We start from the raw sequence: 14,574 nt of genomic DNA on the forward strand, positions 1-14,574 counted from the left end.
GGACGTTTGGTTAAAAACCTCATGCGTTTATAGAGAGGTAAAGAAGCACAATCCGACTTGTGCTCTTTGAGACCTCATTCCTGTGTATTTCAACCTCACACACAAAATTGTTGCTAGCAGAATCCCCTCCGCCGCCTGGCTGGTGAGGCCTGTGCCGTAGCTTCCTCGGCGTCCCTGGGGGAGACTGCTCTGCTCTCACGGGAACATCCCTGGCTAGAAGGTGGCTCTGCCGTTCACCGCGGTGGTTTTCCATTTCGTGGCATGGATGCCTTCCGCCGAGGTCGTCCTTTTCTTGCCTTCCAGTGGCTTTTTCCGATGTCGAATCCTTTGTGCTTTTGCAGGCTAGAAATATTACTCCTGCCCTACAGACCTGCCTTTTCTGTCCCATCTTCCCCTTCGGCTTTAGTGGAGATTTAAGAGCCAGCGAGCACTTGCCGTGTTAACTTCTTCCCCCACAGTGCTGTGACGGGATCTGGGGGTTGGCAGAAGCAATGCTGGTATCGGCAGGAGCAATGCTGGTAGAAAGGCACCCACTTGCATTTTAAATGTCAGCGTCGTTCTGGAGCAGCGGATTCATTGGTGGCCCACAGACCCCGTGCTGCACCCGGCGGAGATCCCCTTGGGGTGACCTATGGTGAGAGTTAAAAATAAAGCTAGACTAAGCCTCCTTACTAAGCTGTCTGTCGGGAAAACCACCAGAGTCTTTGCAGCCCGGCTAAGCCTGAGAATAGCTGAATTGGGCGTACAAGGGGGTTTGCCAGGTACAAAAAAAAGACCAAACCACGTGTGAGAGCAGTGGCAAGGCTGTTTCTGTACTCTGTTTGGCCTCCAGCACTGTTCTGTCACCAGGTACTCGCATAGGAGAGGGTGAAGGCTGGTCGAGAGGCTTCCAGCTGCACAAGGTAGTAGGTAGTTTTTGCTTTGGGCACAAGCGGAGTGGAGCTGTGATCGCTGCCGCTCGCCTCTGAGGAAACCCAGCTCGGGTGGGAGCTGCTGCTCCTTCCCAGATGCTGCCATGGAGGGGATGGGCACCAGCTCTGCTCGTTTCCTCCATCCACCTCCAGTTTGGGAAAGGATGAACGCTGCGGGACGGAGCTCTTTGCCATGGGAGTCTGTCTGGCCTCTGTGCACACCACAGGGTCTCCAAAATGGGGACCGCCATGGAGGCTCAGAGGAGCTCTTCTGAGGACGCGACCCTTCCCCTGAGCAGCACCAGCGTGCGAGGAACGCATTCCTGGCCCGTGATGTGGTGCCCTCTCCCCGGGATGCTGCATGCTGCCAGGCTGCAGCCGTCAGCAAAAGCCTTTCTGTGACCAGTGGGAAGCTGGAGCATCGTGTCGAGGCGAGATGAAGCGCCGAAACTCTGAACCGGCTGCTCCGGGTTGCACAGGGGCGAGGGTTGTTGTGGTCTCCAAAGCCCGAGGGTCATACAGGGACGTGTCTGAGAAGAGACGCTGCTCCTGCACAAGGAGAAAACTAGTCTGTGTTCATCCCTGATCTGATAGGAGAGATGGAAACCAGCTTCATTAGCTCTGCTGCCAGTTTGGCCAGCGCTAAGAATCCGTCCATCCGTCCATCCATCCATCCCACTCCTCACAAATAGGCGGACAGGACTTGAGGAGATTATTAAAATAATTCACGTCGCAGCAGCCTGTTTGCGGGGACTCTGAACCACTCCCCACTGCAGCAGCCGGTAGGACAAAGGGATGGATGCTGCGTCCCAACGATGAGACAGATGAAGGTGCCTGCGATGTGCCACCACCGGGAGGATGCTCGGGTTAATCTGTGGAGACAAATGCTGCAGGTTTTCTTCCTGCTGGTGGTTTGGCAGGTTTCAGAGCCGTGACTTGTTTCTGGCATAAATCGTGGCAAGGCCGAGGGCTTCCAGCACTGGGTTGTGGAGGCTTTTGGTCCCCCAACTGCCGGCCACGCAGGCTAAACTTCTCCATCAGCGTTGGTGGGTTTTAAACTGAGCTTCCTGTCAGGGAATCCCTCCCTTCTGCAAAAAGCAGATTTACCCACCATGTACATTGTCCTTTCCCGTCCCGCAGGGTCTGGTCTGCTGCCGGTGGATTTTGCCGTGGCCGTTGGAGCAGCTTTGCTGCCTGTCCTTCCCGCTGCCATTGCCACCCCCCAGCAGGGACAGCCGGACAGGCTGTGAGTCTCCTTGGAGCGGCTGGGCCGGGCCGTCAGCTGCGGCCATGTCCCTGGCGCGTAAGCTGTGCTGACGGAGGAGCAGATTGCTGCAGCGGGAGGCAGGGCCAGGGCAGGGCGAAGGCAGGCGGGCAGCGAGGGCTCCAGTGGCCTTGGCTTGATCTGCGGCAGCTGGGGGAAGAGGTGACTGCCAGGGCTGGCTCTCCGCGGCGCGGCAGGGTGTTTGCATTGACCCCTCACAGCCTCCGAGATAAAGGTTTCTCTTCTTTCTTCTTTCACTTTTGCTGACTGACGTTAGGAGTAGCCATCCACCCTTCACAGAGCAGAAAACCCAAGGGCAGCGCACCCCGATACTGTCCCTGAGACCCCCCCATCCCCTCCCGGCGGATCCACTTCCCCTGGGCAGACACGCGTCCAGCTGCTCTCCAACACGTGGGATGTCCCCCGTCCTCCTGCCTAGTGGGATCTTTTGCTTGGTTATCCTTATAAATCAGAGTCTTTCCTCCCGCCTAAGCCACATCCCCTGGCTGCAGCTTAATCCTGGGATTTCTTACCCAGCCGGCAGCGACAGGAGGAACATTATTCCCTTTGTCTCCGCCACAGCCATGTTTTGAAACCTTTTGCCATGTCTCCCCTCAGCCTCCCACGTTTCTTCATCCGTTGCTCCACAGCCCACGTGTTCGAGGTCTCTCACCTGACTCTTCTTGTTACCGTCTGGATGCCTTCCTTGTGAGCCGTGTCCTCGTGGGCCTGGCCTTGGGCCTGGCCTTGCTGCTGCCGGGGGGGGAAGGACGGTTCCCGCGTCATATCGGGTGCCCCCGACGGGGTGTTCCCCTTGCGAGGCCTTCGTTCTTTCTGCAGCTCTCGTCCTGATTCGTGTCTGGCTGGTGATTCATTGCAACCCGCCGATCCTCTGCCGCGGAGCTGTTGCCCTCAGCTTGTACATACGTGGGGAATTGCTCCGGCCTTGGGGCAGTGCTGTCCTTGGCCAGGCTGCATCCCGTGGTCTCGAGCATCTCTCCCAAGGCCCTGGGATTCTTCTGAACCTTCTTCTGCCCTGGCTGGAGATCAAAAAATGATAAGCAAACAAACGAAGTGAAAAAGGCTGAGAAGCGTTATGGTTTGCCCGAGGGGTGCGAGGCTGGGGTTCAAAGGGAATGCGGCACGGGGATTTCGTGCTTAGCGTGGGGCTCGGGAGAAGCAAGTTCCCATCCGAGTCTCTGCTACGTGGCTCTGACGGCTTCATCCGCCTGCCTGGGTCACGGTGCTAATGCTTCTCTCCTTGCTCTGTTGCAGACTCTGCCATATTCCCCGCCATGGGTGACATGAAAACTCCGGATTTCGATGACCTTCTGGCAGCTTTCGATATTCCTGACATCGACACCAACGAGGCCATCCATTCTGGCCATGAGGAAGCTGACGCTCACATCAAGCAAGTCCCCGGGGAGCCGGGACCCCCTGACCATGTCCTCCCCCACACGGACATCACTGCTGTCAGCGTGATCGTGAAAAACACCGTCTGCCCCGAGCAGCTCGATGCCCTGGATGGGCGCAGCAAAGATGGACACGTCATTGGGCCTCGCTTGCTGCAGAATGGCTTTGGGGCCACCGAGATGCCCAGGTCGCCCACCTCCAGGTCTGTGGAAGCTGTGGCATCCTCCAACGGGGAGTGCTGGGTGAAGGAAAAAGGCCCCAAACCCCTGGATATCTTCTCCCATTTTAGCCCCGATCCCAATGAAGACAACGCTGCCAACCTGATTGACAGACCCCGGGAGTGTAAGCCGAAAGAGAAATCCCTGGCCGTGCCCTCCCTCTCCCCGTCTCCCACCCCGTCGCTGGACTGCAAGGAGCCCATGGGAGAGAGCACGGAGAACCTGCCCCCGACTTTCCCGCAGTCCTTCGAAACAAGCCAGGCAGGGGGTGCAAATGGGTCCCCTCCGACCATCCCCTGCATCAAAAAAGAGGAGTCTGACTCGGAGGAGGTGGGCCGCGAAGCCAGCCCGAAGGGTTTGGCTGTAGCCTTGGGTGACAGTCCCTTGGATCACCTGAAATCAGTCACCGTTCGCTACTCCACGGATGATTCTCCCATCACGTCCTGGCCCGGTTCTGATCCAAACCTGGACAGCAGCACCAGCAACCTTCCTGAAGTGAAACGCTCGCCCGCCAGCCCCCGGGAGCCGTTCTTCAAGCCTTCCTCCCCGGTGGTACAAAGCCCCAGACTCCCCAGTTCTCCAAAACAGCTGGACAACATCACCCTCAAGGAAGAGCAAGAAATTCTGGAGAAGTCAATGGGAAGTCCGCAGAGTATGTCCAGCGCTGAGGAAGAGGAGGAGGAAGAAGACAACAACAATGATTCCCCTTCTTCCAATTCCTCGCGGCCCCTGAAGGTGCGGATTAAAACCATCAAAACCTCTTGTGGCAGCATCACCCGGACAGTGACCAGAGTCTCATCAGACTCGGAGCCGGGCTCCACCAAGGGGCCAGCTGAGCAGAGCTCCCAGGAGACCTCTCTTGAGGGTGCCGGCTTCTCGGCATCAGCAGAAAAAGAGGAAGGGATCGCGCTGGAGGTGGCCAAGGAGAAAATGGAGCTCTCCAGTCCCTTGAAAACCATTGAGGGCCCCAAAATCGTCAGTGTGCAGCTTGGCAACGGCACCAAGCTCAAAGGGACGGTCCTGCCCGTCTCCACCATCCAGAATGCCAGCAGCGCCATGCTGATCGCTGCCAGCGTGGCTCAGCAAAAATCTGTGGTGCTGCCGGCAAAGACGGGTAAAGCCGTGGCCAAGAACATCATCAACCTGGTGCCACAGACCCTGCCCAAAGCCGACACCAGGACCAACATCAGCACCGTGACGCAGACCACCACCATCACCACCACGGCCAACCAGAAAGTCAACGGCACCACAGTTGTGATGGTGCAGCCGCAGAAGCCGTCCCCCACCATCGCGGGCACGGTCATTTCCAGGAGCCAGTCCAGCCTCGTGGAAGCCTTTAACAAGATCCTCAACAGTAAAAACCTTTTGCCAACGTACAAACCCAACCTGAATCCTCCGGCCGACGCGAGCCTCGCCCTGCCTCCCTTCGGTTACCGCTGCCTGGAGTGCGGGGACTCCTTCGCCCTGGAAAAGAGCTTGGCTCGCCACTACGACCGGCGCAGCATGCGCATCGAGGTGACCTGCAACCACTGCACCAAACGCCTCGTCTTCTTCAACAAGTGCAGTTTGCTCCTGCACGCCCGGGAGCACAAGGACAAAGGCCTGGTGATGCAGTGCTCCCATTTGGTCATGAGGCCGATCGCTTTGGATCAAATGATCGGGCAGCCGGACATCACTCCCCTGGTCTCGGTGACTTCCTTCCCCGCTAGCAAAGTGACTGGTGTGGCTCAGGACACCTTGGCCGCAGCCAACGGGGCTCAGGACCTCCCCATCCTGCCTCTGAGCAACAGCTCGGAGCAGACCAACTACAGCTGCTTCAGGTGCCTGGAGTGCAAAGAGCAATGCAAAGACAAAGCCGGGCTGGCCGCGCATTTCCAGCAGGCAGTGACCACGGGGACCACCAGCAGCACGGTATGTAGGTGGGAGGGACAGTGGGAGTTGGACGTGAGTGTCCCTGGGGACAGCAGTGAAGGACTCCCCAAACGTGAGCCAGGCAGCGCCTGCCTGTGCACGCCCGATTCCTCCCGATGTAAAACTCCTGCAGGAAGGAAAACGCCTGAGCCAGAGTTTGGCTCGTGCCCACGAGGCACTGGGTGGAGGGGAGGGAGGCTGATGTCGGCTGGTGGTAAAGCTGCCCCGTGGGTGCGGGAGCCGGGGTGCGGCCAGGAGGGAAGAGGGGGTCCCCGAGCATCGGTGCCCTGCCTGCCGGCACCCGCTGTGGGATGTAGCCGTCCCCACGGAGCCATGTTAGAGCCCTGGGCGCTGCTTCCTCTTTCGCCAGCTTGAAGCACAAATGGAGTCTGGAGAAACCAGGGTGCGTGGGGTTGGTTGTTTGGTTGGTTTTTTGTTTGTTTTTTCCCCCTCCTCTCTGAGAGCCAACCTTGAGATCCCGTGCGCTTCCTGCTGCTGCCGGCACATCCTGGTTTGTTAGGGCAGGCAGCGTCCAGCAAACACACGGGATTAACGCTGCCGAGGGATGACCTTTAAAAGGCAAGGAGGGAAAACGGGTCCACGGAGGAGTCCTGTCCTCCCTGTGGCATGTCTTCACCTTTCCCTTTGTCCTGAGACATCCAGCCCCCTTGTTTGACCCCCTCGGCTTCCTTTGCATAGAAGGAATTTGCTGTTTCCTGGTAACTCTGTTTACTTTGAAGCTGCTGCAGTAGCCAGGATGCTGTTCAGATGCAGATGTTACGGCCCTGCTGCTATGGAGCAGGGCTGCTTTCTGTTTGAAGGTCACCAGGAGCGCCAAGATTCACATGCATGTGTGGTTTGTCCCAAGGAGCTTTCCTTTAACAGGAGGATTTCTTACTCCCATCCCCTCTCGTTGCCTTGGTGTCAATGGAGGGCTTGGGACACGCCGAAGACGGGGTGTCCACAGCGGGGCTGCAGCAGGAGCATCAGGAGGGCACAAAGGGGAGGAGATCAGGGACAGGAGAACCTGGGGAAATGGTCTTTATCTCCTCATAGGCACCTGCTGCCTGCGAATGCGGCAGCGTAGTGTTTCTAGCTCCGAGGGAGCCCGTCTGCCAGGAGTGCTTGAGCTTGGGAATTCAACCAGCAGTTGCTGGCAGGGCAAAACCCGTTACCAGCCTTCCCTGAACCAGAGTGGCTTTATCCCCATACCCGGCAGACGGACGGACTCCTCCCTAAACCAGCACTGCCTACGGACAAGTTTTTTTCCTTTAAAATAAAGAGACCCAGAGGCTTTCCTCAGCACAGCGAGGGATGGGGATGGCTGAAGCCATAAGCCTCCGTAATCCTCTTCCTCACCTGCCGCCTTTCATCCCCTCACCCTTCCCGACGTGCCCCTTGTCCCTGCTCCGTCTCCCGGGCTGTCTTTAGCTGCTCTTCCCTCTCCGATCCCTCACTCCCTCCTGTTGCCCTGCTGCCAAAATGGCCCTTGGGTGTCTCTTTGGAGCCCAGTCTGGGTACCGGCCCCTCTGAGGACAGCTTGCTGTGCCTGGCACCTGGCCGGGGGCTGCCCCTTGCCTTCCTTGCCCCACCTTTGCTCCGGTAATCGGATCTTTCAGAGCAGCTCCTGTCGGAAGCTCCGGCCCATTTCTTCCAAGTCCTTGTCAGCTTCTCCCCTCGACATCCCCGTGTCCATACGCTGGTGTGGAGTTAGAAATAGTTTCGAAACGGTTTTGGCAGCTGGTTTGACTACGCCCCCGCTCCCTCCGGTAAAACTCCCTCGCCGAGCGGCTGGTCCCTGGCTAACCCTTGGCACGCGCTGCATCTGGGACCCATCTGTGATGAAAAGCCTGGAAAAGGCATCTTGTCTGCGTGTGAAACGCCCTCAACAATTACCCAGCAAGCTGGTGCAAGCAGATTATCTCCTAAAACATGCCCTGCAGAGTCCCGGCACTTCTCTTTCCCCGGCGGCACGTGGATTGGGGCTGCTTTGGCTGTTGCAGGTTGTTTGCCAGTCCGTCTGTGCAAGAGGCTTAAAAGCCCTTTTGTACAGGTGGTACCTGCCAGGCTGAACCTCTCGATGCTCTTCTCCCCCCCCACCCCCCCTCAGGTTTGTACAACGTGTCCCATGATCATGTCCAATCGCTGCAGCTTTAACGCCCATCAGCGGATGCACAAAAACCGGCCTCCCCACGTCTGCCCCGAGTGCGGAGGGAATTTCCTCCTGGCGAACTTCGAGAGCCACCTGAAGGAGGCCTGTCTGCACTTCTCCCGCAGAGTCGGGTACAGGTAAGGCTCCGCAGCCTGCGCTCGGGGCAGAGGGACCTGAGGGGGACACCGGGACTGAAGGGGAGAGTCCCGAGTCCGCGGCGGGTTTCCATTTTGCAGGTGGGGCAGGAATCCCCATTCCTTCTCCCCACTGGTGCTGGGTGCAGGGCTGAGGGTGAACATCTCACTTTACCCCTTCTCTGGTTCTCACCCCTTGATCCTGGGGGAATTTTCCTCCTCCTGGGACCTCCTGGCCACTGTTTCACCTCAGTCATGGCTGGCAGCAGTCTCTCCTTGCTCTGCTCCTTCTGATGAGCTGCCTGGGCCCTGGATCCACCAGCGATGGGCAGGACGGGTTACTCCAAACTGGGATCCTCCCAGAGCCCAGCTTTGGATCCTGGTGTCGGTTGGGGCGGGGGCTCTTCCCAAGTCGCGGGAAGCAGGTGCGGGCCCTCATGCCCCAGTTTCTCTTTGTTGTTAGCCCTCGGTGTGCCCCAGTCTCTGTGGCACGGCTGAGCTCCCTGTGCTGTTTGTCCCCTGCCCCTTCCTCCCGCTCTCCAGGTGTCCCAGCTGCGCTGTGGTCTTCGGAGGGGTCAACTCCATCAAGTCCCACATCCAGACCTCCCACTGCGAGGTGTTCCACAAGTGCCCCATCTGCCCCATGGCGTTCAAGTCGGCCCCCAGCGCCCACGCGCACGTCTACACGCAGCACCCCGGCTTCAGCAACCAGCAGTCCAAGTAAGTGTTCCCCGTGAGCTGGCGTCCCAGCAGATCTCTCCGGGAGAACTGGGAGCATCCTCAGCGGGCGGGACGGTGGGGGAAGAGCTCAGCACCAGCGTGGGCAGCTGCATCCGTCTCCTTTTCGCTTCCCCGTCCCTTGGCGTGGGTCAGGCTGCACCCGGGGCTGCTCTCCTCCCTCTCGCCAAAGGGGTTCTTCCAAGTTCCTCTTGATCCCAACCTGGGCTGTGCCGACGGTGGTGTTTTTTCCTCCGACAGAATGATTTACAAGTGTGCGATGTGCGACACGGTCTTCACGCACAAGCCTCTGCTCTCCTCCCACTTCGACCAGCATCTGCTCAACCAGCGGGTCAGTGTCTTCAAGTGTCCGGACTGCCCGCTGCTCTTCGCCCAGAAGCGCACCATGCTGGAGCACCTCAAGGTACCGCTGCGGCGCTCCGTGCACAACCTGTTGATATCAATATTTGCTAATTATCCTTCACCGGGGGCACAGGAGGCCGGATTAGGGCCGACAGTTCTTCACTGACGCAGCAAGGCCCTGAGATCTGGTTCCCTTGTCCCCGCACTGCCTGTCCCAAAGCCTGCGGACACGAGCCTGGGGGTGGGCAGGCGTTCCTTCCAGCCTGCCGCAGTGCTGGCGGAAAATCCCGGCCCCAAACAGCTGCCAACACCTTGTCTTTGCTTTCCAGAACACTCATCAGCCCCAGAAGCCCAAGGAAGACCTGGCAAAGAAGGCGACCGTCCTGCTCACGCCGAAGCAGGAGCCTGTTGAAACCCCCGTGTCCAAGATCTCAGAGGATTCGTCGTCCTCCACGGAGGAGGACGAGCCCCCCAGCTCCCCGGAGCTGCGCAAGACCAAGCGAAGCCGCTTCCAGCGCAAGACGGTCAACAAGTCGAAGGGCAGCGGGTGGACGTGCGGCGTTTGCCACTCCTGGTTCCCGGAGCGCGACGAATACGTCTCCCACATGAAGAAGGACCACGGCAAGGTGAGGAGAAGGCTCCAGCTCCGGCTCTGCCAAGCCCTTGGGAATGTTGGGGGGGGGATGTTTGTGGCACAGAGCAGCAGAGCAGGACACCCGGGCTCTTGCTGGGCCGGGAGCGTGTTCTGCCGTGGTTTGGGCATTCCTTCTCCCCCAGCACAAACTCGGTCGGGGTTGAGGTTTTGGGGAGCAGGGACGTTACCTGTTCTGATGAGCAGCAAAGACCAGATACTCGTTATCCAAATGTGGGATGGGTAAGGAGAGGAAATCTGAGGCAGCACCGAGTTCCCACCTCTGGCTTCCCCAGGCAAGCGGGGAGTCCCCTTCTCCGGCCTCTCGGAGGCTCCCCATGCCGTACCCACCCGCCTCTTTGTTTCTTGCAGTCGGTGAAGAAGTTCCCATGCCACCTGTGCGAGCGCTCCTTCTGCTCCGCTCCCAGCCTCCGGAGACACGTGCGAGTGAATCACGAAGGGATCAAGCGCGTCTATCCCTGCCGGTACCCACAGCACCTTCCGCCTTTGGCTGAGAAAAGGGGTCTGGTTTGAGAGGGGCGACTTTGGTTTTCCTCAGTCAAGCTGTTGCGGGGAGGATAAAGCTACAGGTGGTTCGAGTGTGATGGGGATTGAACAAGTGGCCTGGAAATAGGAGGGGAAGGAGGTACCGGGAAGGAGCCTGGGGTTTTATACCCTCTAGAGGGATGTGGGTGAGCACGTTTGTGGGTAGAATTGGGGGTCAGGATGCCAGAGCCAAGCTTTCCCGGGGGAGCCAGGCCTGGGGCTGGGCTCCTCGCTGCGGAGCATCCCTTCACTGCCTCCCCGCCCCGGCCCTGCAGGTACTGCACGGAGGGCAAACGGACCTTCAGCAGCCGGCTCATCCTGGAGAAACACATCCAGGTGCGACACGGGATCAAGGTGACCGACCAGACCAAGAGCCAGGAGGTCGTTATCGCCCGGATAGGGACCGGCACCACGCAGGTACGGGGTGTCTCTGGTCTCTCGGGGGGCTCGCAAAGGGCTGGGGCCTTGCGGAGGTTTTGGGCAGGGTTGAAGGCATCGCCCTGAGCCCTGGCCCTGCCTCCGCACGTCCTGCAGTGCCCGGGACCAGCAGCTCCCTCCCTCTGGGAGGCCCAGCGCCTGCTGGGTGGGTGCGGGCCCCGTCTGGGCGCAGCTTGCTTGGCTCCCGCCTCTCCCTGCCAGCACGGCAGGGACGGAACTTGGCTCAGCCTCTCGCTGCGTGCGGGGAGAAGGCAAAATGTCCCCTCTGGCTTAGAGCTGCCCCAGGGTGCGAGGGGCGAAGGCGCCTGGCACGAGGGGCACAGGCGAGTCAAAGGCTGTTGTGAGAGCCCCTCGGCTGGGGTTACTGGCAGGGACGCAGCTCTTGGGGCCTTTATCCGAGCAAACCTCTGCAGGAGCCCGTTGGGAAACCCCCGAGGAGGCTGGGTTCTGCCAGGAGCTGCTCAAATCGGGCATCCATTAAAGCTTATCCAAACCGTTCCCGTAGGTGTCCAGTCGGAAGCGGAAGCTGTCCTCGGACGAGGGCGACTCGTGCAGCGAGGAGCCCGACAGCACCACCCCTCCCTCCAAAAACCCCAAGGGCGACCGCAAGGCTCCCTTCCGCTGCCGAAAATGCGGTTACCTCGCCAGCAGCTCAGCCGACTTCCAGGAACACATCCCCCAGCACCGGACTGACGAGAGCTCCCACCAGTGCCGGGAGTGCGGGCTCTGCTTCACCTCCCAGGTCTCCCTCAACCGCCACCGTTTCATCACCCACAAGAAGAAGAAGGGAGCGGGCGAGATGGAGGAGCCGGGGCCCCGCAGCCCCCTGGAAGGAGGCGCCCAGCACGCGGCCGATGGGAAACTCTCCTGCAAGGTGTGCGGCCGCTGCTTCGACAGCCAGCTCAACCTCAAGACGCACTTCCGCACTCACGGCATGGCCTTCATCCGTGCCAGGCAGAACGCCAGCCCCGAAAACTAGGGCCCTGGGCAGAGGGGGAACGAGATACGTGTATATAATCAGCACAGAGCTCTTCGCGACGGAGGCTGCCCGTGCCCGCCTGGGCTCCCCCTTCCTCCCTCCCTCCTCCTCCTCCACCTCCTCCTCCTGGGCAGCGTTTTGGATAAAGGAGCCATGAAGAGAGAGAAGAGCCCGGCCGGCACGATCCGACCTGACTCCGTGTGCCCGGCTGGCTGAATGGGCTCGGCCGGCGTCCCCCAGGGCCGGGGGTTTGTCCCACCTCTTTGGTGGCCGGGAGCCGGGGGAAGGCAGGATTTCGGCTGCCTTATTGTCCCGGAGCTGAAGGGCAGAGTCCGGACTCGCTGCCCCGCTCTCGGGGAGACCAAACGGTTTGTTCACTGTTCGCTGCTCTGTCCTCAGGCGGGGACGTCACCCCCCCCACAGCCGCTCCGCGGGGAGGGACGGTGGCCTTCCTCCCCCGCGGGGATGAGGAGGGGAGAGTGACGCCTCCCACCCCGCGGCCAGTGTTGGCCATCCCGAGTCGCCAGCTCCTCTTTTAGACCGCGGGCTCTGCCCGGCCGCGCTGTGCCGTGTGGGAAGCCCGGCCGAGGCTGCGGCAGCCCCTTGGGGACCCGGGGGGACTTCGCCATGGCAGGACAGAGCCGTCTGTGCTGACAACAATGTCACAGCAAAATCCACCTTTTTTTTTTTTTTTGGTTGTTTTTTTTTTTCTTCTGTTTTCTTTTCTTTCCCTTTTGAATGTCGCTTATTTTGTATTTTGCCGGGGGCCGTGGGGAGAAGCCGATTCGACTCGTGGCCGGTCGCTGTCGTCGCAGAGACACCCCGTCCCGTCCGTGGGGCTCCGCTCGCCGGCCCGGTGCCCCCGCTCCCCCTTCGCCACCGCTTGCACTAACCCGAGGCGGCGCCGGGGCTTCGGCTGCTCCTCGCCTCGTGCCCAGGACGCCGCGCGGGGCCCCGGGCTGGCAGCCTTCCTCGGGGAGGAGGAGGAAGAGGAAGAGAAGTTTCGTTTGTCAGCGGAAAAACCGAAGCCAAGGAAAGGCCTCTGGGTGAGATCAGCAGGAGCCTGGTGGCACCGTCACCCCCCCGGCACCACGAAGCTGCAGCGAGGGGGGTGTGTGTGGGGGGGTTTCTCCCCGCGCCCCAGCAGGATCGGGGCCGGCCGCTCTCCGGGCGAAGGAGCCGTGAGGAGGGAAAAACTGCCGCCGAATCCCGTTACAGACTGAAACGCTGACGGTGAGTCTTGGGGGGCTTTTCCCAGGGGCGCCGGCGTCACCCGCCGCCGCCCCCCGCTTCCCACCCGGCTCTGGGTGTCGAGGGCTCTGCTCGGGCCGGGCTTTACCGGCTGCTCCTCTTCCTCGGCGTGGCGCGGAGCGGCTCCCCCTCGGCCACCGCGAACCGCGTCCCCCCGCCTGCGCCGGGGGCTGTCACCGCGGCCCCCCATCGCCTGCGGGGAAGGAGGGAAAAAAACAAAAAACCATCCGGCAAAGGAACTTTCTAGTTGTTCTGTTCGTTTAGCGCCTGTGCTTGGGGTAGGGTGTTTGTGCCAGTCATTATTTCAGTAACTTAACGTGGGGCTCCTTCTTATTTCCTTGTGAATAACCTCTAACACGCCGTGTAAAGTTGTATCATACACTAAAAGCGACACAAAAAAAAAAAAAAAAGAAAAAAAAAAAAGAGAGAGAGAAAAGCTACTGTTGTGATTTTTGGGTTCTGTTTTGGTTTGGTTTTTGTTTTTTTGTTCTTTTGGTTTTTTTCCCTTCTTATTTCCTGAGGTGGGGAAGGCTGGTTTGCCGGGGGTGGGGGGGGTTGGTTCTTTTTTAATTTCCCTTTATTTTGTTTTATTTTTTTTTTTTCTCCTTTTTTTTTTTTTTTAAAGCGGCACAGAGGTGGGGGGGGGCGGGGGGGGGCCGTCCTCCCCCTCGCTGCAGGTGGATTCAGCTGAACGGCACCGAGCCGGGGCGGGGGGAGGCTTTTAAAAGAAAAGGAGAAAAAAAATATAAAAACAACCAGCGCTTCCCCCAGCCCCTGGGCCAGGCCCCCCCCCCCCCCCCCCCCCCAACCTTCGCCTCCCCGAACCCCCCCCCCCCCAGCTGTATCGCGTGGGGCTGTGAACGTGTAAATGATGTTTAATAATAGAGAAGAACCTAAAGTTTCTACGAGTTTTAGAGGAAGGAAACGAAACAAATCGCTTTGTAATCTCTTGGGTTTCAAGCACTTCAGTGCCTTTAGAGCGACTTGTGTTGGCGCGGGGGGGGGGGGGGGGGGGGGGTTGGGGGGGGGGTTGTGTGTGTGGGGGCGGCTTCTACTCTTGTTTTTAAGGGGTTGTGATTCTGCTACATTAAAACTTCGGGCACTGCGAGAGGCTCTCAGGTATCCTTTATTCTTGTAGTAATAATGCAATTAAACTTTTAGTGGTTTAACCCCTGCTGTGCCCTGTCTTGCTTACATGGCCCCCGGGGGGGGGGGGGGGGGGGGGGGGGGCGGCAGCTGTCCCCCCGACCCCGTCCCAAGGGGGGTTGGTCCTGCCCCAAAATGGGGGTGGAAGGGGCTGAGCACCCCCCTCTCCCCCCCCAAAATCCCCTTAGGGCTGCTCTGAGCCCCCCCCCCCCCCCCCCCCGCAAGGCTCAGGGGGCGCCCCCCTCCCCCCCCCAAGGCGGTGGGTGATTGCCCGTGACCACGGTTTTAGGGCTCCCTTGGCGTGGGGGGGCCCCCCCCAGCCCCTGATGGACCCCCCCCCCCCCCCCCCCCCCCGCGGTGGTTCCTGGCCACTGGCAGCCAGTGTGTTTAAAATAGAATGTTTGGGTTTTTTAATGCTAAATAATCAACATGACAAATAATTAGTGCTAAACAAAGAGCCGGAGGACAGTGGGGGGGGGGGGGGGGGGGGGGTGGGGTGT

General features: G+C 59.8%; 1 protein-coding gene across 4 annotated transcripts in view; it reads left to right on the forward strand.

Annotated features, from left to right (window-relative positions):
* The window catches only part of ZNF687 (zinc finger protein 687), a 29,188-nt gene extending 15,725 nt beyond the window's left edge, over positions 1-13,463 (forward strand). For all 4 annotated transcript variants that reach the window (XM_063357327.1, XM_063357328.1, XM_063357326.1 and 1 more), the window contains 8 exons: positions 3,451-5,717; positions 7,828-8,006; positions 8,547-8,723; positions 8,982-9,144; positions 9,413-9,709; positions 10,087-10,199; positions 10,536-10,677; positions 11,204-13,463. In XM_063357327.1, the coding sequence (XP_063213397.1) occupies positions 3,471-5,717; positions 7,828-8,006; positions 8,547-8,723; positions 8,982-9,144; positions 9,413-9,709; positions 10,087-10,199; positions 10,536-10,677; positions 11,204-11,677 (3,792 nt within the window). In that variant the 5' untranslated portion in view covers positions 3,451-3,470 and the 3' untranslated portion in view covers positions 11,678-13,463. The remainder of the gene's footprint in view (positions 1-3,450; positions 5,718-7,827; positions 8,007-8,546; positions 8,724-8,981; positions 9,145-9,412; positions 9,710-10,086; positions 10,200-10,535; positions 10,678-11,203) is intronic.
* The last annotated feature ends 1,111 nt before the right edge of the window (positions 13,464-14,574 follow it).

This window comes from Chroicocephalus ridibundus, chromosome 21 (genome assembly GCF_963924245.1).
Source record: "Chroicocephalus ridibundus chromosome 21, bChrRid1.1, whole genome shotgun sequence".
Taxonomy (NCBI): Eukaryota; Metazoa; Chordata; class Aves; order Charadriiformes; family Laridae; genus Chroicocephalus; species Chroicocephalus ridibundus.